The sequence below is a fragment of the Protopterus annectens genome, chromosome 1.part2 (assembly GCF_019279795.1).
Source record: "Protopterus annectens isolate FY-2018-M chromosome 1.part2, PAN1.0, whole genome shotgun sequence".
NCBI classification, from domain to species: domain Eukaryota; kingdom Metazoa; phylum Chordata; order Ceratodontiformes; family Protopteridae; genus Protopterus; species Protopterus annectens.
In genome coordinates this window covers 603974564-604002225 of record NC_056727.1, presented here as the reverse complement: position 1 = coordinate 604002225, position 27662 = coordinate 603974564, and the positions used below count along the sequence as shown (strand labels likewise).

At 40.6% G+C, this 27662-nt stretch overlaps 1 protein-coding gene across 1 annotated transcript in view; it reads left to right on the top strand.

Annotated features, from left to right (window-relative positions):
- The window catches only part of RMDN2 (regulator of microtubule dynamics 2), a 1837333-nt gene that overhangs the window by 598124 nt on the left and 1211547 nt on the right, over positions 1-27662 (top strand). Inside the window, exon 3 of the mRNA XM_044057972.1 lies at positions 17033-17228. Within this exon, the coding sequence (XP_043913907.1) occupies positions 17033-17228 (196 nt within the window). The remainder of the gene's footprint in view (positions 1-17032; positions 17229-27662) is intronic.

Here is a 27662-nt window from a genome sequence, read left to right as displayed (position 1 = left end):
GAGCTGTGCGGGGTTGTCCACTTTCTCTTTGTTGTTTACATTATGCTTAGAGGATTTTCTAGCCTTCACAGTCACATGGTTGTCGAAGGAGTGTCTGTTGTCAACATTATGCACTGAGGTCCCTGATGACTGTCAAATTTAAATGGAATGTTATATCTGTATGCTAAGCCATAGTGATGATAGCATTACCAAAGAAAACAATGCTGTGTTTCTTGGTACTTAAGCCCATGACTAATACACAAATCATGCATTTGTTTGGTCCAGCCCGTGATGGTACATTTGAGTATCAGAACTGGATATGACACCTCCCCCCAAGTTTACATTCATCAGCCAAATTAGTTAGCCATGGTTTCTTGATATCAGCTTCAGAAATGGATTGTATAACCACCCCCAGTTGGCTGTCAGCAAACTTGCCTAGCCATGGTTTCTTGATATCAGCTTTTATATCCCAAAATATATATTAATGAAGTGAGGACCCATGACAGACCTCTGTAGAACACCATTGGTGACATTTTTTTCTGTGTACAATACCCCCTACCTTAACAGTATCTCTCAGCCAGTTACCAATCCATCAAACTATGTATGAGTTAATGTTGAGTTGAGAGAACTGCTCAGTAGTCCCTGAATGACATGACCATGTTAAAGGCCTTGACAAAGTCCATATAAGCAGTGTGGTCGGTATGTCCCTTATCCATGGCCTTAGTAACCCTTTCAATCTTCACCAGGTTGAGTAGGCATGATCTACCTTTTACAAATCTGAACTCGTATGCATGAAGGATAAAAGCTCACCTATAACATTGTTTATTAGTTCGGCTGTAATACTTCCATAGCCTTGCAAATACAGACTAACAGGCCTGCAGACTGACAACTTCTGTTCCAGGACAGCACAACTGCCATTCTCCATACCACTGTAAAGAGGGTTTGCTGGATGGAACTTTACTCTTCTCAGTAACATCCACGAATATCGTTAGGACCCGTGGAATTAGTGTTTTTAATTTAGGAATGTGCCAAAAGGACTTGACCAAATTGATCTTATGAGGGCATATGGGAGGGAATGGAGATGACAAAGGACATGGTAGGTGAAGTGAAATTAAAAAATAATTTGTCCACAAGAATATTAGCAGTGTCCTTGGGATCAGAGACAGAGGCACCACTGGACATATGCTCGTTACAGAAATGGAGGTTACTGCTATGTTTCGTAATGTAGCTGGAGAAGGTCTTATGGTTGTCTTTTAAATTAGGCGCAAGCCTAAGTTAATATCTGGCCTTATATTTTCTAATGATAAGTTTGAGTGGCTTTCCAGTTCGAAATACCTTTTTATAATGAAGTGAACACCTTCTAATGATGACCAGGAGCTTTTAGAGTTTGCTGATGTGATAGTTCCACCATACAGGTTTAGTTCTAAATTTGTCATTATGGTTATGCATGATTGGTGCAAATGCCTCAATGTAGCTATCCAAGAAGTAGTGAAATTCAGATCAGCTCAGTTAAAGGGTTTGCTGGAGTGCTGTACCGTTTGTGATTATCTGTAAGATCTGAAAAATAGTAAACAACTGCTTTTGGAGTAATCCCTGAATGTAGACAAGTCCTTTGGGCCATAAATCAGATTTTCAGAGAGATTACAGCTCGACATTTAGATTTGACTTTGGGTGATGGAAAAATTGGGGTAATACAGTATATGTTTATGTTTATGAGGAGAAGATTAACACCTTTGTTAGGTATACGGATAGTTTGTTCAAGTGTTTTGGCATTTACAAAATCCAAAAATCTCTGGGTGTGTTTGTTGTTGGTAATAAATGTTTGCCAGTTTATGCACAGATAGTTGAAGTTGCTCATAAGAAAGGCATTTTGATTATTAGGTTTTCTAACTGGCTAAGATAATCTGTATTATCTTAAGGAATCCTAGATGAGGATCTATAATTGGCAGTAATGTGATATTTAATTTTATTGAGTGTAACTAGGACTTCAGCTAGTTCCAGGTTTTGTATCTTGTAAAATCTGGTGGGAGACGGTGGAATTACAAATAAATACTAATACTTCTCCACAGGTGCTGGTGGATCTGAGTGTTTGATGAGCATTGTACCCTGGAATGCAGGAAGTGATATCACAACAATGGAAAGAATTCTCTATAATTACTTAATGTGCCAAGGATGTATAATTATTGCGTTATTACATTACACTGAAGAAATCACATTTATTTCTTCAAAAAGTAATTTTGTGAGCACAAACTTGATATGACCAAAATCCCATGTGTTGATTGGAACAGAGTGTACTGAAATGATAAAGGTGGAATAGCAGCCATAGTTTTATTTTGTATCGAAAGATTACCTGTCATTCTATGGAAACCTCTGAATGGGGAACTAACAATACATACTTTTATACACAGATGCTGAATGCAAAATTTTACAGGTATTGCAATGGCGCATTCTAGCTTGTTGAATTACATTTGTTTTTTGTTAGGTGAGATATATGTTCTTTACTCAGAATATACTGAATATAAACCTTTTCTGATGTTACTGCATCAGAAGTAATATTTAGGTATATTTTTCTAGATAAAGCACTATTTTTGTCACTTCAAGTATGGTATGACCAACATTTCCTATGCTGATTGGGACAATATGGTGCCTTCAAACTCAGCACTTAAATGCACTGAAATCTTTAAAGGTAGAACCAAAGTCTTAAATGCATTTTATGCTTGAGTGTCCTATTGTAATTGCCTAAATTTGTTATGAAGTAGTCTTGTGTAACAATTTAGGTGCTATACTTTTGGCCATTTGACCATTTATTTCACAACACACCTGTTAGTTTGATCTGAATCATATTATTATAGTCTTTGTATGAGCAGAACTAAAATGTTATTATTTTTTCTTCATAAAACTGCTATATTCTGTTGTTTTAAATGCTGTAGCAAAATATGCATGTTATTTTTTTTTTTTTGAAAAACGTACTCATACATGAAATTGCTTTGTCTACATTCCATTATTTCTAGTAGTTCATGCGTTGTGCAGTATAAGGCTGGTTATCCAGGTGTCTCATTCTGAAAATGTTTTCCTTATTTTGATATACTTTATAAGAATATATTGAAGTAACAGAACACTGTAAATTGTATGTAAGGTCAAATTCTGGCTACTATAACATTTTGAAGTTTGCATCTGTGGTGACATAGCGGGACACTACCTGACATTGGCACATGTGACCTCAGTTTGGTTAATGGCCTAATGTGCTTTGCAGAGCTGGCAGGGAAGGATGGGCATGCACATCCTAGAGACAGAATGAGGTAGAATGGAACACACACAGTCATAGTCCCCTTGGATTTGGTGCATAGTAGGTGTCCTGTAGGTGGGCTGTTGGCCCAGCACAACTAACATCAATTTGTGGCTCTCTTTAACAAGTGCACAGGAGCACATGCTTAAAGGAGGAGGCATTGTGGGTCCTCATGGTGATGCATGTAGCCTGACACCCCACTGCCCAAGGTGGGTAAGTTTAGGCCATTTAAAATATCCTCGTAGCCAAGATGGTGTCCAGGACTCAGGCAACCCTCATGGCTGAAGGATCCCCCCAATATCTCTCACTTCTATGGTTCTAGGGACTCCTTACCACAGATGAATGAATAGGCTTGAATCCAGTCCAGTTGGGGAAGAGTTGATGATTGATAGTCATGGGGACAAAAATAACATAGAAAAAATAACCTTTTGACTGAGAAACTGTAGTATTTGTGGAACAGTCTGATGAAAACAAAACTGCAACAGTGCTTTTCAGAGAGGACCAGAAATAGCTAAACAGGCAGTAGTTTGAGGACCGTCCTCTGGATGATGGTCAGTAGTAGAAAGTTACAGTTCTGCAGTGACAGCTGTGATGACTTTATTAGCAAATGGGGTGCCACTCGCACCTAATTCACATAATTTCAAAACAGAACATCAGCGGGTGAGTTGAATACATGTTTACCTTTTCTTTCTACATTGGGAAATGTCTGTCATTTTGATTCAGTGCTTCCTTTAAATAAGAACCACATAGCAGCAGACTCTGCTTTCTTGCTGGGTGGCAGGCCAGTGTCTTCTTTTGTTGAAGAGTTACACTCACAGTATATAATTAAGACAGTGATCTTGGTTCTTTTCCATTTTTCTCCTGTGGCACCTTATGAAAACAAGAGTATTGATAAATATACCTTTGAAAATACAGGTTAGGTGACAGTAGAAAAGTGACGCTAAGCAGTGTTGAAGAATGCATGTTGCAACCTGATCAGAACTTAAGCAGCTGTCAGTGTTGAATGCCCATAGGCATGGCTTAGAACTTTTGTTTATTTTTAAAAATTATTCATGGTAGCACTGTATAAAACATACATTTTGTCAGTATCAAGTATGCATTGTATATTGAGTTATTAGCTTTATAATATACATACTATAACCATTGCATATATAATCTTATTATTTTATATTAAATCTTATTCCTAAATATAATGCTTGATTGCAAGATTTTGTGGTACCTTTAAATTTTTACATCTTATAATGCACAAGAATAAAGTACTTTTTAACACCACTGCCAGCATATGCCACTTTATTGAGCACAAATGGATAATCACATGACCTGTAAATCAAAGCATTATGAGTACAAGATAGTATAAATGCTCTGATTAGCTTGTGATGTTAGCCACCAGCCAACATCTCGGCCAGAGGTGGGAGAAAGAAGAAGTGAAACTGTCAGTATAACTACCCAATCTTACCAGTGCCCCCATAACACACATCATTAACCTCACATTTCTTTATTAACATTGTAAAAAAATGAGCCATTCATGAATTGTTTAACACAGTCAAGTCAGGACAGGCTCATTCTGGAGAAGTCAAACATTCGGGGTATTCCCCACTTGAGGAAATAGTTTTCAGAGTCGAGGCAGTAAGTTGTAAAACTTTTTTGCCATTGAATATATAGGATGGTGATTTGGGGCAAGGATTTAGTGAGATAAAAATCATAGAAGCTGTCTCAACATGTTCCATACTCTTTTTCTAATTATAGATAAAAAAACAGCAGAACAACCATGACAATGGTAACGTCTTTATTAAAATGCATAAAAGGATGAATGCTTTCGCATATTGCTATGCTTCATCAGTTCACAGTACTAAGCAAAATGTTCAAAAGGGTAAGCAATTAACAGGGGGTGTGTTAAGCCAAGTTTCATTCATCTTGTTTTAAGCTTCCCCCCTTGTACGACAAGCTTAATGCTGACACTAGCATTAATACCAGGAAACCTGTAAGCCTGTAATCTAAAAATCCATTTTAGTTCCATTTGTTCCGACCAATTGTTTTGATCCCCCCTCATATTGTGTTGTAAACATTGCATACAATTCCTCTCTTGGAAAACAGCCTTGCTTCTGGCCATCACTAAAGCTAGAAGAGTTTCAGAGCTACAAGCACTCATGGCTGTAGAGCCTTTCGTAATTTTTCATGCTGACAGGGTCTCCCTCAGGACTAACCCAACCTTCATGCCTAAAGTTGTGTCCAGTGTGGCTCTCAACCAATCCATTCATTTGCCCACCTTTTTCCCCAATCCTCAAAATAGGGGAGAAAGGATTCTGCACTCTAGATGTGCACAGACAGCTCAGATTCTACCTGGATAGGACTAAGCCTTTTAGGAAAACTGACCAGTTGCTACTCAACTTTGCAGCAGGGCAAGGCCATATCCAAGCAAACCATCTGCAAATGGGTAGCACACCATATCCATTTCTGTTACAAACACCACGGGAAACCAACCCCACAGAGGGTCAGGACACATTCCACAAGAGCAACCTCCACCTCTGCAGCTTTCCTCAGAGGGGTCCCTACCAGGGACATCCTGGAGGATGCATCATGGAGTTCTGTTCATACCTTCACCAAGAATTACCACCTGCCTATCTTTTCCAAATCCAGGGCAGACTTTGCAATCACAGTCCTGCAGGGCATACTAGCCAGCCCCAACTCTTCTTAACTACTTCAGCTTTGGGAATCAACCCAAGTATGATGATGGCAACAGTGAAACACGAAGAACATAGTACAGTTGTGTACACTTACAATAAATGTAGATGTTCAAATGTATTCACTGTTGCAGTCCTGGTTTCCCACCCTCCATCCCCCTTGTCTCTCTCACCCTCTACAAGGATGTTCTTCTACCATAACCTAGCTCCCTATTTGGGGGCTCCTGACTTTTGGGGCAAGAAAAATTGGCGTCAGCTGCCTGATTTTATACCACTGATGACTTGATGTCAGTCCTGGAGTGACAGCAACCGATGCAGAAATACTAAGCCTCTGGTATTCGGGCCAAGTGAGGGCTACCCGTGGCAGGATAAGCCAAGTGTGATGACTGCAACAGTGAATACACTCAAACATCTACATTTATGGTAAGTGTACACAACTGTACTTTGTATTTTGCTTAGTACTGTGATCTGATGAAGCATAGCAATATGTGAAAGCACTCATCTTTTTATGTATTTTAATAAAGAAGTTACTAACATCGTGGTTGTTCTGCTGGCTTTTTATCTACAGTTTGCTTGGTGTTCCAGTTTGAACATTTGGGAGTATTTGGCTGCTTTGTTTCTTCTGCTTTTTCTAATTATAATGTACTTTTGCCCAGAGTTAAAGATATGAATTTAATTTGATAGGTGAACTTTGCAGCCTCTTGAAAAGGTAGGCAGGACCATACCCTACCACCTTTGGTTTTTGTTTGTAAACGTGCATAAAGAAATTGGAACACTGGAACATTTTCAGTCTCAGTAACAGACTGTTGTCCATGCAATTTTCTGCATGTTTTCACTTTCCTCTTTTTTTACAAATGGTCAGTGCTGTTGTGGGATCTGAAACATTGCCACACTTTCATTACTAGTACAAACCGTGTCTGTTTTGTAAGATTGAAGTGTTCACCTCAAATACACAGTAGTCCACATATGTAAATACTAGACAATCAGTCTACAGACTACTAGACAATGAATAAATAGTGACCAGAGGTGAGAACAAAACACTGTACTAGGTGTCCATAAGGTAAACATAAGGTAAACACCTTAATCGTTATGCCAACCCAGAACCCCAACCAAGTACTAAAAGAGTGTCCCAGTTTGGGCATGTGATATTATGAGTGACTGTGGATTCCCTAATTAAAAGTATCTACATGAAAGGTACCAGTTTACAAATCATCTTCTGCCATGATAGATGCACAGTTTTAGTACACACTGGGATGTTTTAGTTTTTGATAATCAAGCCGATTCAAGAGGATTAGGAGGGTCCTTAATTAAAGCAGTTTTATTTTGTGCAGCAGCATTGCTGTTCTTCAAATTTGTATATAGTTAAAAAAAACTATGTATAATTTAAAATGCTGTGTAAACATCTTTATTAAATTCAATTTTTCATATAGTATACCTATATATTTTGTTATTAACAATTATCCTTTACTCTGGTGTTATATAAATTGCTCAATTCATGCCTTCCCATAAACCTCACTCATCCTCCTAAGCTTTATTTTGCATGTAGACCTACCACAAATTCCATTTATTTCTGTTTAATTTGATCCTTTTCTTTTCTAAAGACCCCACCTCTATTTTGTTCTTTTATCTCCTTTACAGTGCTCGGTTATTGTTGGCTTAGATTTATATATCTATTTTCTAGTAATTTTTGCAGCCGATAGCATTAAACTTAGTATAGCCTTTCTGTGTCTAGGCGTTTCAGATCCTATGTCCCAGCTCAAAAGAATCATCTCTTAAATGCAGCAATTCACTTCACCATCATTTCTGACAAAGTACTCTGTAGGGAATTTTAAAAATTTGCCATTGTTACATCCCCAAAAAACTGTTCTCAGTTGCCTTTGTCTTTCCCATCACACCTCCAGCATGTGTTGTCTGCCGAAGGAAAACATTTCCGACGTCTGCTTGGGGTATAAAAATATCTGTGCAAGCCTTTCAAGCAAAAATCCTAAAACTTCTTGACTTTGTTGCATAGATGGGAGCCATACAGATGTCATTCTATTCCTTTGTAAATTATCATTCTCTTCTCAATCTTTTCTAACCTCGTTTGATTGATTGTTATAGTTACCATGTGACATTGTATGCCCTAGAAATTCTCCCTATTTAACATTAACTTCTTTTCTAGCCTCATCTAAAAACTCTGCCAGAGCTGGTCTTTCACTTAGCACCCACCATTCTTTTCTCGTTGCCTATAATCTTGTTATTAGTCCCTGGTAGTGAGGTAGTCTCTGCTTGGTCTCATCCCACTCTATTACTTTTCTCTAATTATTGCTCACAACACGTTGGTGCCTTGGATAATTTTCTCCACTAAATTCCAGCTCCCTCTTGCCTGTTTTCTGTGCCCTTGCTTGCAATCATCCCTTTTTGGTATAATCTCCTTTCTCCATTCCCATTATGACTTAGATCTTGGAATACTTTACGTTACTTTACAAATATAATACTTTATGTGGTTATTGTTGTTCTCCTTAAGGACCTACATCCAAAATCCTACTCTCTCCATATTTCTCAAACTCCCTCCTGGTTTCATCATCATCATCCTCTTTCCTTTTCATTTTGATTTATAACCTTCTGCTTGTGTTATGTATACAAGCCATAGCTGTATAGTTCTAAAGTATCCCTTCAAATCAGGTAATTAGAAACCACCTTATACTAAGGGTAAAATCAACTTATCCCACTTAACTCTGACATACTTCCTCTCCCAAATAAATTCCTTCAGTTTTATTAATTACTATCCACAGCTTCTCCACAGGCTGATAAAAATATGACTGACTCTCATATAAAACTACAGGGACTAATATATTTTCACTGACTGCATGTATCTTACTATCGGTATTCATAATTAAGTGGTTCAATTTTTCAATTTTTGCATTTTGTTTAGTCTCTTCTCACATATCCTTATCTGCCTTACCAGAATTCTTTTTGATTTATACACATAAATACTTTGTCCTATCACATTCTCATAAATAATAGGTATTGCTGAACCAATTCATGTGTGTGTGTAAAAATATACACACACACACACACACACACACACACACACATATATATATATATATATATATATATATATATAGTTCTACCTGACATAATCGAAACCCCAGAACACCGACAACACAATCACCGACACCACATAATCGACAGTGCAGAAACACGAAACCTCACATGCCTGACAACGAAATAACCGACGGTACACAAACACGAAACCGCATACACTGCACACATCACAATAACAACAATCAACAAACAAAACACATCCCCTGTCCAAAAACCACACACACACCACAAGCACACCAAAATCCCTACAAACTCACACTAAACCTCACATACACAACTATCTACAACCCTAACTCGCGCCCTAACCCTAAGGTCCGTCACTATCGCATACTCAGCTAACCTGCACCCTAACCCTAACTCACTTAACCCGCCCCTAACCCAAAGACTATCACTACCGCACACTTACCTAACCCACTCCCTAACCCTAACTCACTTAACCTGCCCCTAACCCAAACACTGTCACTACCGCACAATTACCTAACCCACTCCCTAACCCTAACTCACTTAACCCACCCCTAACCCAAAGACTATCACTACCACACACTTACCTAACCCGCGCACTGACCCTAACTCACTTAACCCACCCCTATCCCCACAGACCGTCAATATCCACACTTACCTTACTCGCACTACCGCATACTTACACAGCCTTTTCCCATGTCGGCATCCTCGGCGTCGGTGTTTTAATCCGTCGCGTCGGTCTTCTGCATTGTCGATCTTCTGGCACTCGCAATTCGCTTGTCGGTGTTCTGGAGTGTCGACTATCTCAGGTAGAACCATATATATATATATATATATATATATATATATATATATATATATATATATTACTGCTATAGCTTTTGTTTTGTCGCCATTCATTTTATATCCCCAAAAGACTTGAAACTGTCTAAAAATGTTCTATAAAACTGAAGTGCCATTTTCTGGATTTAACAAGCACAGAATAATATCATCTGCAAATAAAACTAACTTTTCTTGATTAGTATATCATTTATCTCCTTAAATTCATGAGTCCTTTATTTTATTTGCCAGTCGCACTAAATATAAAGCAAATAACAAAAGCAGAAGATGGCACTCCTACCTGGTTCCTCTGTTCAAGCTTGTTAGAGAAGAACCCCCACTTTAATTCTTGCCTGTGACCCTTCGTGTATATTGTGAGTAGTGTCACCATTGTCTCACTCATAAAGTCCCAGCTGACTCTGTCAGATGCTTTCATTCCCTCAAGATCCACCTACAATAGCAGCATTTTCTTACAATCTGCATCCCTCTGGATTTTCATTGTTCTATTAATGTCAAATGTTTACCTTACCTCTTCAAAACCACATTGAATTGTATCTACCAATTCTGAAAACACCTTTGCCACTCTCTTAGCTAGTAGAGATACAAGCAGTTTATAATTGTGGTTTAAATTGAAATGGGTCTTTATGAAACTGGACTTGAAGGGTCTTTCTCCTCTTTATGTAATATAGCCACCACAGCTTTCTTCCAAGATGCTGGTACTCCCCACTCCCATTGTTCCAATTCTTTATCACTTTCTCTTATCACAAATTCAAAACTTTCACAGGAATACTGTCTGTTCTCCTCCCCGTTGATTGATTATACATCACTGTTTGCATTGCATCTGTTTTTGCTCTTATATTGCACTTTTAATTTGTATTTGCATTCTACACTGTCTGCTTGAATTGTCTGAACTGTTTTTTGACACATTTTACTGTGTACTGTACTAGTTCAACTGTAGCATAGTCCATTTCCAGGTTTGCTGCTTCTGGGTCTGTTTTGTAACTTCTGAGCATCAAATTCAAGACATCTTTGTTGGTGAAGGCCCTTCTGCACCCTTGTGGGAGGAGTGTGCTGTGTGGGTCCTAGCTATTCCAGGGTTATTGCACTAGAACTCAGAGAGAGCTCAGTTATTGGCTAGTGTGAGTGAAAAGGGTGATTTTTTTGTTTTATTTAATCCCTGCGTTTACACTTGTTTACGTGTAGCGCACCATCTTGCGCTGCCACATAATGGTGGTTACCGTCGGTGGTGCAGTAGCATTACCTCACAGCAAGAGGTTCGCCCGTTCAATTCTCAGCTGGAGTGCGGGGAGTGCCTTCCGTGTGGAGTCTGCATGTCCTCCCCATACGTAAATAAGCGTGCCTTCGTTGAAGCTTGAACGTCGAGCTGGCACCTCAGCATTCATGAAAATCTACTGCCAATCATTATCAGGCCAGAGTTCCGTTGTGGCGACCCCTAACCGGGAAAAGCCGAAAGACAACAATGACCATTGGTGGTTATAGATGCAAACGTTTTGGTTGTTAAATCTTCCCTTAGCACTTTGCTTGTGGTCCTACAGAGGTTTTTCATGGCCCTGCTGTACTGCCAGGTGGAACACTAAGCCTAGCCTCAGAAGTACCAACACACCTGTCACCCACTAGCCATTTCTAAGTGTGACCTCTTTTCCTGACCATATAAATTTACCTAACACTGTGGACGGACAATTTCTCACAGTTTCTTCAGCCAGCTTGGTTGACATGGGTATCCTGAGGCAGTGTAGCAACTGGCTCATGTTCATTGAAATCCCTCTACTCATAGTCCACACAAACGCAACATGCGAGAGATGCAGTTATATTAAGAACCTTGAATCCATGCTCTCTCACACACTAGTCAGTACATATGATAATGAGTGGGTTGTCAGCATGCACACCTCACCGCCTACATCACTCAAACCCACATCATACATATCTACATATACGGAGGTACTCACCAGAATCATATCTAAATACCAGAGACCTCCCAAACATAGGCACAAGCACGCTACACATAATACTTCCTCTGCCGAATACCTTACACATAGTAGCAAATGCCACCAGTGTCTCACCTTTCAAGCCCTTAAGGCAAACCACAAAACCAAACATATTCGCATAGGTGATTACATCGTGAGACGCATAGATGTCCCTCTTAACAGGATGGGTAAGGAAGAGGTCATGGTGAGCTGTATGTCAGGTGCCAGTGTCTGAAGGACAAAATTCCCAGTGTAAAAACTCCATCTAAAAACAACCTCATATATACTGCTTAAACACTAGAAATCTTAACATGAAACTGCATTCAATGGAAACTGGCCTCACTTTGGAAGACACAGACATTTGTGCAGTCACAGAGACCTGGTTCAGGGCTGTGGAGAGCACCCCAGCCATACTGGATTCCACCTCCTTCCACACGTTCAGACCTCAAACTGAAGGCATAAAAACTAAAGGAGACAGTGCATCAAGTTTCATTAAAGATAAATACACCTCTAAACGGCATAATTCCCTGGAGATACTTTAGGTGAAAGTAACTGTTGGTAGGGCACTTATTCAAGTCATTGTCAGCTACAGGACCCCCGCCATGAATCATGACACCCACTATGCCTATTTGGATCTACTTGAGTCCATCAAGATGCATTCAAACACCAGGGTTTTGGGTGACTTTAACTACCCATCCATTGACTGGGTAAATTACTCGTGCTCAAACTCACTTGCCCAAAGGTTCCTTGACTTCATTAACTCCAATGCCCTGGATTAGCTGGTTGACACTCCCACCAGGGGTGCCAACATCCTGGATCTGGTGCTTACCAATATGGGGGACCACTGTAGCACCCCCACTGTGAGGTCTTCCCTGGTGAGATCTGACCACAAAACAGTCTCATTTGAAATAACTATCACACCTGACCTCCCTCCAAGCAGCAACTAAAATAAAACTTTTCCAAAGCAGATTATAACCTCTTACTGGATGGTATAGGTAGCTTCACTGCACTTTCCCCCTCCGATGCAACTGGCAACTATGCCGATTTCTACACCAGTGCTTTATACAAACACCTGTATTATTATTTTATTTATTATTTTACATTTGTTGACCGGGATAGTCCGACTGGATACATGTCCATTTTCAGCGGAGGCCTGGGGAGAAAAGCTCCAAGATAATAATTCACATTGAACATTTAGTAAATGCTAGTTTCAAGCAGATTATAGTCATAAGCAATACCAGCATTTAGCACATATAGTACTAACTTATTATAAAACGCTTTACAAAACATAACATTATTTTCAAAGTTAAACATACATAACATTACACTCAGGTTTAAGACACACTGAGCAGCAGTTGTACAATTGACCCTTCCTGAAATGGAGTGGTAGAAAAAAGTTAGAAGTAGTTGAAGGTAAGGCACCTAAGAAATAGAGAGGTCACTAGTCAGGGTTAATGCAAGGACATAACCAATGAGTTTTTAAGTATTTCTTGAGTTTGTTTTTGAATTGAGTTAGTGAGGGTTCTAGGGTCAAGTCAGCTGGGAGTCTGTTCCATAGTTTTCCAACAGAGTTGGCAAACAGAGAGTCCCCAGTTGAGTAGTTGGATTTGTATGTTTGAACTAGGAGTCTAGTGGATGATCGCAGTGGCCAGGTGCTGGTGTAGGGGCTGATAATATTTTTAGTGCAGGTGTATTTTCTGGTTGGTAAAGGACTTTATGTGCCACTATTAGCTGGTTGAACTGCAGTAGGCTTGGCAGTTCAAGCCATCCTAGGAGATTTAGGTAGTGACAGTGGTGTGTCCGGTAGGCTATGCCAGTAGCAAATCTGGGAATGTGGTTATAGCAGGATGATAGTTTATTAAGATCTGTTTTTTTTAAGTTAGAGAATAGAGGTGAGGCATATAGAAGAGATGATAGCAGATGTGAATGGGCAATTGCAGTTCTAGCAAGTGGGATAAGGAAAGGTTTGATTCTGTAGAGAGAGCCAAGTTTTTTATTAGTGGTTTTGATAGTTTGATTGATATGCGCATCAAACTTCAGGTTATCAACTATGACACCCAGTAATTTAGTTTGGGCTTCTGGGGAGATGATAGTGCCATTGTTAGCAGTTATGTTGAAGGACGGCAAGGGGGTCCTGCATGTGGGGGAGAAGAGGAGCAACTTAGTTTTGTTGGGGTTTAGGATTAGATGTTGATTGGAGAGCCATTTTTTTCAATGTATTGAAGGTATTTTGGGTTAATGTGAATAAAGTAGCTGGTGAGGTGTCAGAACAAATCAAGGCGGAGTCATCCGCATACTGAATGCAGGTAGCATCTGGGATGACTGAATGAAGGTCGTTGATAAAGATAGAGAAAAGAAGGGGTCCTAGTATCAAGCCCTGGGGGACTCCTAATGTGATGTGTAGGCAAGATGATAGCTTGTCCTGCCATAGGGCTGCCTGTTGCCTGTCCTGTAGGTAGGATTGAAATCATTGGAGTGCTTGGTTGTTTAAGGAGAAGGCCTTCAAGGTATTTATAAGCATTTTGAGGTCAACCATGTCAAAAGCCTTGGATAGATCTAGAAAGAGTGCTGAGGATAGTTTGTTATTATTGCAGTTGTGGTTAATGACGTTAGAAAAAGAGAAGAAAGCAGAAGTAGTACTGTGGTGTGGCTTAAACCCATGCTGAAAGTTGGACAATAGCTTGTTCTGTCTGAGGTAGTGCATGAGCTGTATGTGTACACACTTCTCCATAATTTTAGCTAGAGGTGACAGAATAGCTATTGGTCTAAAGTTTGGCATTGAGTGGAACTGCCTCCTTTATGGAGAGGTATGACATGGGAGATTTTCCATATAGTGGGTACAGTAGCTTCAGATATATCTCTGTTGATCAAGATTGAGATGGGGTATGCTATGGTGTCAGCAGTCTTTTGCAGATTGTTTGCTGGGAGGAACAACACTGACTCTGCCGTACCTGATAAGACCAAAACAAGCTCCTCAAGGAAGAGCAAACCTGTCTGGTGAACAGTTGCCATTAACAGGCTTTACAATAATATGAAGAAATTGCTATCAAAGATTCAGAAGTAGTAAACTGTGTCGCTCTTGGATAGGGACATTAGGTGCTGACCTTGAAAATAAGGGTAGAACTTGGCTAGGGTTGTAATGGCCCTAGGGCCATTAGCCTGCTAACTTCCTATGATCTCTTTCTCTGTCATTTTTAATTGTTGTGCCCGTCTTATTGTAACAGTGGCATTATTATCTTCCATAAATATTTCCATATGTGCCTTTTATGGGTTTCCACATTCCTGTGCTTTATACAAGGTTTTATGAAATTTCCAAAATACCTCTAATGGATCTGTGGTCATTTTTCTTGTGTAAACATATAATACTAACACTCCAGTGTCACCTCTGTCCTGATTCAATACAGTCCTAAATCACTTCATTATATCTATTCCAAAACTATTCAGGTTAAATGTCTACATAGTCCTCTGCAAAAGAAGTTAGATATGTATTATTTTGATAAGTCTCCCTTTTTTAATTTTTATTTGTTTACTTATTATTTACTGGGAAAGTCCAACTTGGAACGAAGCCATTTTTCAGCAGACGCCCGGGCAGAAATGCTCCAGATGCATGTCTTTGTAATGTGGGAGGAAACCGGAGCACCCGGAGGAAACCCACACAAACGCAGGGAGAGGACATGCAGACTCCACACAGAAGGCACCCCAGCTGAGAATCGAAATGGAGAACCTCTTGCTGTGAGGCGACAATGCAACTGCTGCACTACTGCGCCATCCAATAATACTAATAATAGTAATTTAAATACTCATAGACTCTGGTTAGAACCTTCACAAGACTATTCTGTAGGCTCTTTTCTCCTCATCAGTCTACTCTCTCAGTAACACCTTTGCATGTATTTTGCATTGTAAATATGTACATAACTAATTAATAATAGATTAAATGCATTTTATTATGACGTATCTTAGTCATAGATTATCTGTAAGACTCTGAATGTTCTTAGGTTAATAAGTTCATAAGCAGATACTAGTCTAGCTGTCCTTGTTGGCCATTTTAGGCCTAGTCAGTTCCCTTTCAAAGATGAGAATTAAACTCTGTACCATGTGACTGCAAGGTAAACACCTTAACCATTGTACCAACCCCCAACCCTCTAACTGAATGGTATATCCGCTGTATTGCACTAACCTATATCTATTTTGCCTTTGCATTTATATTGTGGATATTTGACTCCATGGAAGCTATATTTCCCTTTTGCCTTATGCACAGATCTGTATTTATTTGTAATTTTTACATTGTAGATAATGTGATTCAGTGATACTGGTTTATTGTATGTCTCTGTACCTGGATTGTGGCTGAAAAGGGTCTTTGGACCAATCCATCTACCCAATTATCAAATAATAAATATATGTATATTGCGGTGGTGGTGCTGCGGTAGTGTTGTCACTTCACAGTTAGACGTTAACCGTTCGATTCTCAGTTAGAGCCTCTTCTGTGTAGCGACATGTGTGAATGGGCATTCCTTCGTTGAAGGTTGTGCGTTAGGCCCGGCAAGCCAGTACGTAAAATTCTGCTGCCAATCATTAGCGGACCGGAGTTCCACTGTGGCGACCCCTAACCGGGAAAAGCCGAAAGACACAAACAAACAAACATGCACACACAAAATATTGTCGGTAGGTCTGCTTGATTATAGATGTGTAGCATATTCAAAAAGTATGAGCAAATATACAGGAAAAATGCAAGCCAGGGTCATCTAGCCAAAAGATACATTGCATGAGAAAACTGCTGTGAGAATCACATGACTTTTGAAGAAGGTAGGAGAGTTGCACTGAATCAAGAGAGGTGGCAACAGTTGAAATAACACCCGACTCATGTAGCAAAAAGTGGGGAATATGGGATTGATGATGCTATAAACTGCTAGATCTTTATTCATCCAATATGGACAAAGTCATTCTTGTGGCCAAAAAGAAGGTTAAGTCATACAGTTTAACAATGCTGCACTTCACAGACACTGTACTCATTTGCTTGTTGATTTTTCAGATGAAAAACACAATCGGTAAGAATACATTTGCATTTTCTTCATGAGTAAAATAGATGTAGAGAAATGTACATCTTGCATTAAATAAAAATTCTGATGTTATCCCTTATTTTGAAATCATTAGTGTCTGTTTTATACATTTCTTGATACTGTGATAATGTGTGCCGCATTAATCAATGGTGAAAATTTCCTGTTGCACTACAGCTACATCACCGCTCAATCCGAAACAGATGAAGACTCAGAGGAGGAGAAACTGTCAAGCAAAGCTTTCAATGAGCTTACACTCAGTGAAAGACATGAAGAGTTAATACCCCTTCTTCAACAAGCTGATAACTTGCATAATGATTCCGAGTCATGTAAAAGAGAAGGCTTTGCTCTGCTTTTTGAGAAAAAGAATGAGGTAAGTTGGAATATACAACTTCTGTCTCTATGTCTTTGATATTGAAAAGCTATACAAGGAGTCTGTTGCCTGTTTTTCATTTTTTTAATGTTATTTTTGCAGTGGTGCTGTTGAATTATAATGGTTCACAGTATTTTAATTACTAGAAGCATTTCTGCAAGGTAGCAGCACTGTTGAATGAGTTAAAACTGTATGATAAACTTTAAATTCCCTGGTTTTATGTTGTCATACATGAGATTTTTTTTTTCTTATAAGATTTCTGTCTCTGCATTTGCCAACAATCAAACCCTCCCTCAGTTAGATAGAATCAGTATGTTCCTCAGCTCCAGGGGTTTCATGCAGTGTTGAGTTGAGATCTTTTGAGGAGGGGCATTACTCAGGCATTGTTTTGTGCTCTCCATGGCAATCCAGAAGTGAGGGTATTTGAATAGCTTGACCCCACTCCTTGGGGAGGAGTATGAGCAATCCGTGTCACCACAGAGGCTCACAAAGCTTTCCACATGCGGGTGCCCACTGCAGCACATCCACTGTGGAGGTCTTGCTACACCGATTGTTTGAAGAGCCTAACAATCCCTACAAGTTACAGGTACCCTGTATAGATGTCATGAAAATCATCTGTGCTAGACTTTGTCTTCAATTCCTTATTTGAATTTCTGTTCAGGTACTTGAGAATACATGGCCCATTGTCTTTCTCTAAATGGGTAATAAGGGACTTGGATGCTAAGTCAGTAATGCATTAATTGCAGTTTTTATGTGAGCATATGGCAGTCCAGGCCATTATTATTGTCATGCATATTTGCTTGAAGTACTTGCAATAAGTTGTCTGATTACCCCTCCACATCTTTATCATTATAGAGTGCTATGTACGTGTACTGTTTTTTAGACAAAATTGTCATCTGTATACGTTGACAAAAAGTCAGCTTTCTTGTCCTTGTCTACAGTGAAATCCTCTTCAGCTACTGAGGGATTGAGTTTATATTTGTTATCCACTGTTTTAGATGACCAGAGAGGCATGTCTTGGACTACCACCTTTGAGAGTGAGCCTGAGGAAGTTGTATCACCTCTTCCATGTTGCAGCATATGGAACATAGTAGTGAAATGTAAGCTTATTCTGAGCAAGTCCTCAAATCTCAGAGTTACTTGTTCTGTGGTGAGAGTTATAGGTTCATAGGTTCATAGATTCATACTAGGCTATCTGCCCAAGGGCATTTATAAGCCTAGCCCATAGTTATGTGGCTTTCGCCACCCCTTTAGTTTGAATAAAAACTATGCCTATCATTTTTCTGTGCCTCTGTCAAGCAGTGACACTGAAGTAATCCCTGGGGTATATCTGCGATCTCCCATCCATTGGTCAAGATTCCTCTTGAACAAGGCCAGCGAGGTGCTCTGCCTCACATGTACCGGGATTTTGTTCCATAGCATAGGGAGTCTCTGGGTGATGAATCTGTCCCTCCAGCACATTCTATTTATAACCGTGTCAAGGTTTAAGTCTCCCACCCTTGTGGTTCTGAGGGATCTAGAGTTTTTGAGGTGAAGCATATTCATCAAATCTGGGTTTGACATGGCCTTATATGTCAGGCACAGGTCACCTCTGAGCAAGCGGTATGAGACTGAATAGAGCTGGAGTTCTTTCAGTCGGGCAGCATAAGACATATTTTTGAGACCCTTTATCCTTTTGGTGAGGAACTTTTGGGGCCTTTCAAGCTGCAGCAGGTGTCTGGTCAGATACATTCCGAACGGGGCATTGTACTCAATCATAGGTCTAATGAGTGGTGAGTACAGGGGGACGATGACCTCCCTTGATCTAGATGTGAATCCCTTCATGATCAGGTGGGCGATATAGAAGGTTTTCCTAACTACTTTAGCAACATGAGTGTCAAATGAAAGGAATCAATTATGCGTAAGGAATCAACCCCTCTTACTTGTCTTAAACCAACACTGGCTCACTAGCCATGGTAGAGGATATGGTTCTAGTGCTAATGCACCACTGCTGTTTTCTATGTCCTCTAACAAGTGTATGTCTGACATCTTCTGAAAGTTGAATTTTGGAGTCTGGAATGCATCCTTGTGCATGTGTCACGTTCTTGTGCCATTTGCAGCATGCACTGCCCCTCTCAGTGGTTATTCATCTGCCCACTTGTTGCATCATCATCCCCTTTCAAGTCAAGCAGACTCGGTCCATCTCACTCCAGAGCTGATAATTATCTCGGAAAGAATAATGAGGAGCCTTGGACCATTTCCTATGCTTGAAACTCTCTTGAAGAATTCCATTTTCATGACATGGAAGCAAATAGATCCTGCTTCTTCTGCTCGCATGAAAGCTGATAACTCTGCAACCCCCATTTCGTCTGATGGAGATGAGTGATAATTTTCCCAAACAGCCAAAAGCAAGTTCTTGCATGCTCTCTCCTGACCAATATACATCACAGAGACCACAACATGTCTCTGATTTGCTTCTAGATAAGAAGGTCAAAGAGTTGACCATCTTCTCATTTGTGGGTCTGGCTCTCAGGACCTTTGTCTGTTTTACCTGCCCTGTCTGTATTTAAAAAGTAGCTATTAATTCATTGTGTTCATGAATGGACATTTGTTGCAAATATCAGTATAATTGCTAACCATCCTGAACTGATGATGCCAGTTTTTTTGTAGAAATGTGTTTGTTTTTGGATCACTAAGAAGTTTGGTATCAGATTTACCACTGGCTGAAATGTGAACATTTTAGATGTAATTGATACATAAAATCCTGACAGTACATGGAGATCAGATTTGTATAGGAAACCTTATAATGATTACTTCTTTTGACTTGTGTACAGTTGTTATCCTAGGTACCTAATCCACAACATGCTAAAAGTCTCAGATTTAACTTTGGGAGTTTAATCTCCATCACCAGCAAGACTAATACTGGCAGGTACTTAGCTTGACGTATAAAAATGTTGCAGATTATTAAAGGCCCCTCCCCCTTGGCCACAGTCCCTGGCACTGAATATCCCTTCCTTCTCTAGGTCTCTCCAGTTGTTCATTGAGGTCAGATTACTGTGAAGATGACCCAAGGCCACTTACAATATTCTGCAATGTTGTGGTTCTTTTTTCTCCTTGATACTGGTCAAGTCTTTCCATTTCCTTGTTTTCCTTTTTGTCTTGTAGAGCTTCTGATACTTTTTTTTCTGTTAGTGTTGGCAGGCTGCCTTCCCCAATCGTGTTATTGGTGCCATTTGCTAAACAGACTAGAAAAATGTTCTGTTTGACATTAGGTGGGCTGACTTTCCAGTTTTGAGGACAGGTTATACAATTGCTTGTTTCTGTGTATGACATTGATAAAGGCAAGACTCCTTTAAACAGTGTGCCAACAAAATGAAGACCCTACCCCATGCTAAGCATGATGCTTGAAATATGTAGTTGGGAAGCATTTTGTTGAAGTGTATGCCATCTGACGCACTTTCAAGCTGACAGCTATTACATAGCATAAAAATTTTCCGAACTGGAGAAGCTCCTGGTCACCCCACCTGGTGACCTCAGGGCATCTGCTTCATTTTTAACTCCTCCCCTTGTAGGAGGAAAACACCTTTATTCAAGCATGTATAATATTTTGCCCAAAAAGTCTTTGAGTTATTTCTGATCCACTTGAGGTTGACAAGAAAGTTAACATTGCTAACATTTAAATTGATCAAATCTCTTTCTAAAAGGTTTTTAATCATGTTGTCTCCATTACTGCTCCTTCTGCTAGATCTGTTTCAGTTGTTTCTCCAGTAAAGAGGATTCTCATTACTTGCTTTCATTTGTGTAGCATTCATTCTCTGGCTTCAGGATTGGAGTTCTGCATCCCAGGTCCTGCTTCTGCTGTGCAAGTGGGTCCTGCAGGTCTTTTTCTGTCCAACTGGCCTAAAATGTGGAAGGCATTTTTTTCAAGTACAACAATTTTGGTCTTATGTTTCCTCCCACTGTAATATTTGGGGCTCCAAGACAAGATCTTTGATGTTTGCTATTTTGCTTGAGACCCTTATTCTCTGCGCTCTGTTCAAGGTTCAGTCACACTCAAGCCATCAGTTAACCTGTCAGCCTCGACATCAACAACATTGACTCCCACAGTGCCTGTGTCTTTGCTCTCTGATGTTGATAGAGCCATTGACATTAAAGACCTTAAAATCATCCTCTTCAGGGTTGATCCCTTTGCCATTTAGAGTTGATGTCTCTGGGTTAATCTTTGTTCCTTGATATCAAGGCTTGGATATTCTGTCCCTGAACTCTGATTTTCATAATTTAGTTTTAAGGCCATTGACTTCAGTTGAGGAGTTGTTTGCCTTCTCTGTTCCTTTTAGCCTCAGCTTTGGGGCCAGCGTTTGCTGTCTTGGGGTTCAGGGTTGGCTTCAACCTCATTCAGTCCCTATAGCCACATCCAGTGGCCAAAGTGAAGGTATCCTTGGATTAGCCTATCCCTGAGATGATACAGGTCAGGGCTCACTTTCTGTATCCCCTGAAGGATAGAAGTATCCCCTGTAGGATAGAAGGACAGGAAGCCTCTGGAGGTTGTCAGTCATGAATGTGGTTTTTGGTCCTCATCTTCTCTGAACTCCACCCATTCAGGGACTGTATGAAAGGAAAAGTGTAAGAGGAAGCATACAGACTTTGGTAGAGTCCCACACCCCAGACAGAGATGATCAGCAATGTGGTTCTCCTCCTATATCACTGAAGACCCCAACGTTGGGGAATGTTTAGAGCTAATGATAGTGAAAGCTGAATAAGGTCTACTTTACGTGCTTGTTCCCCACAGGTTCACGAACCACAGTCTCACGGCTTGGTACTGGAGTTTAAGCAGATCGCATGGGTTGCCACATGAACTCATAGTCGAGTTCAAACAAGGTGCAGCAACTGTGGGGAGGGAGTGGGGCTACCTAATATAACCAAGTTCAGTGGAGATGATTGCAGCAGACATGGGCAGATGGTGGAGGTGCAACTTAAACACATAGCCAAGTTTGAACAAGGTAAGTTTGTTAGCCATTAGGACTAAGTGGGAGTTTAGTGGTTAAGTTTTGGCGGGCAAATGGGGGATTTAGATTTAGTGCCCGCGTGCAGGGTTTGTGATTAGAGTTAGGTATAAACTGGGAATTTTAGGATTAGGGTCAGGGAGTAGGGTTTGGGATTAGAGTTAGGGAGTGACAGGGTTTTAGGGTTATGGAGCAGTGTTTGAAATTAGGGTTAGGGAATGAGAGGGTGTTTTGGATTTAGGATGCAAGGGTTATGATTAGAGCCAGAGAGCTAGTAGTCTGGCAGTTGGCACATAGGATTAAGGATGCGATCTGTTAACAATCTACTTCCTGTGGTACATGGGATTGATTCCCTCAGCCTGCAGTGTGACGTTGAGCAAGTCACTTAACCGGACAGTGCTTTGGAACAATTGGGAATTTAGTCTAAACTCATTAATGTTCTCCTGGATTATGTGCCTAGCAATTATCCATGAATTAAGTACAATCTATGAACTATGCATTCTAGGGTTAGGAAGTAAGGCTTGACATTAGGGGTAGGGACCAGGTGGGAGTTTTATGGTTAGAATTAGGGTTCTGGTCGGGTTATGTAAGCAGTTATTAAAATTGATCTAGTGAAGGTTGTATTGTGCCATTTCAAGCATGTAACAGAGTGGATCAGCCACAAAATAATCAGTCTGTATTACGTTGTTGAAAGGCATTTTCATCGACACATAAACATCAAAGTATCAAAACTCTGAACGGCCACTTCAGCGAATTTTTTCCCAGGGGGAAAAAATCACTTGGCCAACCACAAACAAAACAAGCTATCAGACCCTATGAAGTGGGGGGCTTTGCCCTCTCCCTCCCAACTAAGTATACCAACTCTGACATCGCAGTGCAGTGGAGGAAGGGGCAAATTCCCGATGATGGCCAAGCGATTTTTCCCTTGGGAAAAAATTTGCTAAAGTGGTTGTTTAGACTTTTGGTACTTTACCCAGCTAATTAACCTTAGGATATCCTTCAGAAACTGATCACATTTTCTCAGAAGTCTTCTAGTTACCTGCATCTTTCTCTTGAGTGGTTATGCTCATTCATGAGCTTGTGAAGACGGTTGTAGATAATGCTTTTAAAAGCCTAAATGTGGTGGTTCCTATCTCCAGGAGTCCCAGTAAGATTATGTATCTGCTGAAGGATTCTCACAACTAGTCACAAAATCCAGTGGTGAACTCAATTATGTTTTCATCTGCACTTACGAATTGTAGTCCAGGGACATTCAACTCCCTAACAAGGAGTCATGGACCTTTACCTTTGAGGGTGATAAACTATCAGTTTGTTACATGTGCAGTGGTTTCAGAGATTTACTAATCCAGATGGCTAAGACTCTGGAAGACTTGGCATATTTGGACATCAGATCCCGGCTTCAGTCCCATCGGCCAACTTCCAGTTCTGTGGTTACTCAGACCATCTATCTAATCCATATTTTTTGTGGATGTTAAGAGGCAAATCCCAGTCTGACAGTTGGTTGCCTTACCTGCCTGTGTCTCACAGAATTCATTGAGAAATCAAAAGTTCAATTTCTGAATGCTGCTTTTGATGGTTCCTTTCTGTTTGGTGATCACTGAAAGCAGAACTGCAGAAGCAGGCTGGTGAGGGCATCACTTTCTTCAATGTTAGCATTAAGTTCCAGACTCCTCGGCATCGGTTTGCAAAGATAAATAACAGTTCATACCAGCTTTTATTGCTATATCCCCAGTTTAGCAGTTTTCAAGGTTTTGGGAGAGGTCAGAAAGGTCATTGTGATTTCCTAAATGGGCATATCCCTAGAGGGGAAATGATAAAGGGCTGTCTGTCTCTCCGTCTGTCACAGTTGGAGGCCATCATACATGACAGAAGAATGAGAGACATCATACACAGAAGTTCCTCACTTTCCTTTTTGTACTCTTCCATTCCTCAGTCCTGTTATCCAAAGCAAAGCTCCAGGTGTACAAACTGTTACTAAAGACAGGCATCCAGGATATCTCAGCAGACCATAGAAGGCAGGCCTTTTCTTAGATGAAATTACTTGAATCAACACATTGTAAACATGTCCTTTTGACATAGTACTGTCCATCCTTTCTTGTTTGTTCCAAAGCATCTAGCTGTGCATACAAATCTCCACTGTGCATACATGCACATAACGAATACAGAGGAGTTCATGAGGTTCCTTGTCTTCTGAGTAGGAGTCAGTCATTTTCAGGTCAGAACATTGCCCCTTTGTGTCACCATGACTTCTAGTTGCTTACCAAGTGCATGTCTGCAGTTGTGGCTCCACCCATGCAGAGGCTGATTGCCATCAGAGATTTGCTGATCAGTCTGTTCCAGTCCTTGTGCAGAGCATGCAGTTTTCTCAAACCTCAAAAATACCCACTCAGAAGATTACATTTATAGGCTGCACATTGAATACCCTGTCTTATTCTGCATATCTTCCCCCAGGTGATACTGCTCTCATCCATTCTGTAGTTTTGGTAAAATCAGCAGCAAAAGCAATAGTCTCAGCTTCATTCTGCCTCTGAGCACTTTGCCTCATGCTGTCTATGATTTTCATGGCATTACATAAGACTCTTCATAAATGTCCTTCAGTGGACTGCCATGGTCCAGGGGAATCAGCTGCAGGATCATTTGAATGTTATTATATAGATTTCCAGAAAATGCAGAGACCAACTGTGACAGTGAATGCCCACATTTAGATTGTTTCTGGGCAACCCTTCTAGATCCCTGTCCCAGGCTGGCATTGGCTGTGGATGCCTTAGGTCTGTTGTGGGAGCTATTATGCAGACCATATGGTCCACGGTACTTGGTTCCCATAGACACTTCATTGAACATCAGTATATTAGAAATGAGGTCCAGTTTTGTCTGCTTGCAAGCTTTCCAGGACTCCATACTTTCTGGTGCCATTGCCATCCACTCTTACAACATGGCAACACTTTGGTGCTTAAGCAAGCAAGGGGAATTCATCTCTATCTACTTTGTTGGGAGGCTGTAACTGTTTAGGAATGAGTGTTTTTCTACAGCCTATAATGCTCTCTTTTGATTTGTAGTTCTCACTTAAAACATCAACAAACACAATGCCATCGTAACTTTGTCTTTGAACACTTGGCCTAATGTCTTTTCTGATTTGCATGGTTCCTCTCACAAGACTGCTTATGTGTAGTCTACTGTTAGATCCCTTGTATGTTCTTGTAAAGATTTCCAGAAAATGCAAGGACTGTCTGTGATAGTATCAGAAGTTTTGAAGCCCCTTGAATGCAGATAACATGGACTCCTGTGTAGAGGTGTACAGAAATGCAGTTGTACAGAATTGGTTGTACTGGACTAAAACCAGGTCTTGCCAAATAAAAAAGCCATCCTGGTGGACCCCACCCCCCAGTATAAGCAAGTTATATAACAAGAGAAAGAAACTAATGTCCAAGAACAAGAGGGAATTGCCTCAGCAGAGGAAGAAATCCCTCTCTAGCTTAAACAAAAGAATTAGAGATCTTGTCAAGTCCTCCAAAGCTATACAAAGTAAAAATAACCTCCTTAGCTAAAAGCATTCTTTAACTGCATCCAGAATCTAAAAGGGAATACCCAGCTGTGTGCTAAACTGGTTATGGATGGCTGACAGATTTGGAGCAAACTTCACCTCCCCTGTCCCCTCCAGTCATCCCCCAAAGTATACCTGCCCAATATTTCTTAGCCTATTCTCTCAAGAGAGCAGGTCATCTCGGCGCTCTCCGAGGACAAAAACACAGTATCAGTGGGACCAGACAGCATCCCAGGTTGCCTTTTAAACAACTTAAAACATGACCTACAGTCACACTTGGATCCCTGTTTAACCACAGCCTGAGATCTGGCTATGTTCCGGTGGAATGGAGGACAGCGACAGTAATCCCTCTGCACAAAGGCATCAACCAACCCTGGGAATTATAGGCTCATAAGCTTGACTAGCATTATCTGCAAGGCTATGGAAAGAATCATTATGGAGCTTATTAACAAGGACATAGGTAATCTCCAAACTCTGGACCCAAACCAGTTCGAATTTGTTAAATGTAGATCATGCCTGTTAAACATGGTTGACTTCTTCGAGAAAGAGTCCCCAAGACCCTAGACAAGGGAAGGACAAGTGCACACTACCTATCTTGACCTAGCCAAGGCATTTGACACAGTACCCCACTTAGGTTTTATAAAGAAACTCTCTCAATTGGGAATTAAACCTTACATCACCAGATGAGTAACCAACTGGCTCACTGACAGGACATGAACTGTCAAAGTGAGTGACTTCATCTATAGTAAAAGACCAGTCACCAGTGGTATACCAGAGGGTTTTATGCTGGGTCCCTTACTGTTTGGAAGTTATTTCTCAGAAGTCCAGGCAAACTTGGATGGCCTGTGGCTGACCAAGTTCACCAACTATTGCAAATGGAGAGCAATCATGGAGTCCCCCAACGATGTTAATATACTGCAAACAAGGTTAATGCAGGCAGATGATTGGTGCCAAAGCCACGGATTAAAGCTAAATGCAAAAAAATGTATTATTATTCCCTTTGGGAAAGCTGATATCCCTGCTAATTACATTATAGGCAGTACCCCCCTAAGTGTAGACCCAGTGGTATCTGATCTCGGTACTCAGGTTGATAGCAATCTGAACTTTGACCATAACGTATCCACAGTAGTAAGGAAATCCTTCTGTGTTGCATATATTATAAGTAAAGGCATTGCATCTAGGTCTAAGGATGTTATAATTCCATTATACTCGGCCCTCGCCAGTCCAGTAATTGAGTACAGTGCTCCCTTTTGCATGTACCTCACCAGACATCTGCAACAACTTTAGAGACAACAGACGTTTTTCACCAAGAAATTACAGGGTACACAAAGCAAGTCTTATGTGGAAATATGAAAGCCCTGTCAGTTTATCCTGTCTCCTACAGGTTGCTAAGGGGCGACCTGTACCTGGCTTACAGGACAGTCTCTGACCTGGTCCTGATGGAAATACTACACATTCGTAAATTGCACGAGGGTCACTCACTCCAGGGATTTTAACCTAGCTTCTGACATGAACAGGTCACAGTGGAGAGATTGATACATCTTCCAGAGACGACCACTTCTCTGGAACAAGCTTCCAGTTCGCACGAAACAGAGCCCCTCCCTGACCCTCTTCAAATGCAACCTGTATTAATGGATGGGTGACTGCAGATTTATTCATGGGCTGGCACCCATGTCCCTTCTGGGTCTTAACGATCATAGACCCATACCTCTGCAAACTTCACTCACCTAACCACTGACAATTCGGGCAACTCTGGGTAAATATGGTTAGGCTTGTAAGGGCTCTAGGGCTGTTAGCCTAGTAACCTTATATGAACCTATGAACCTATGATGGTAGAGTCTCAGGTCTAACCTGGTTCTGGGCAGGCAGCTCCTACTTGCAACAGATATCCCAGAACACTCATAGTCGATG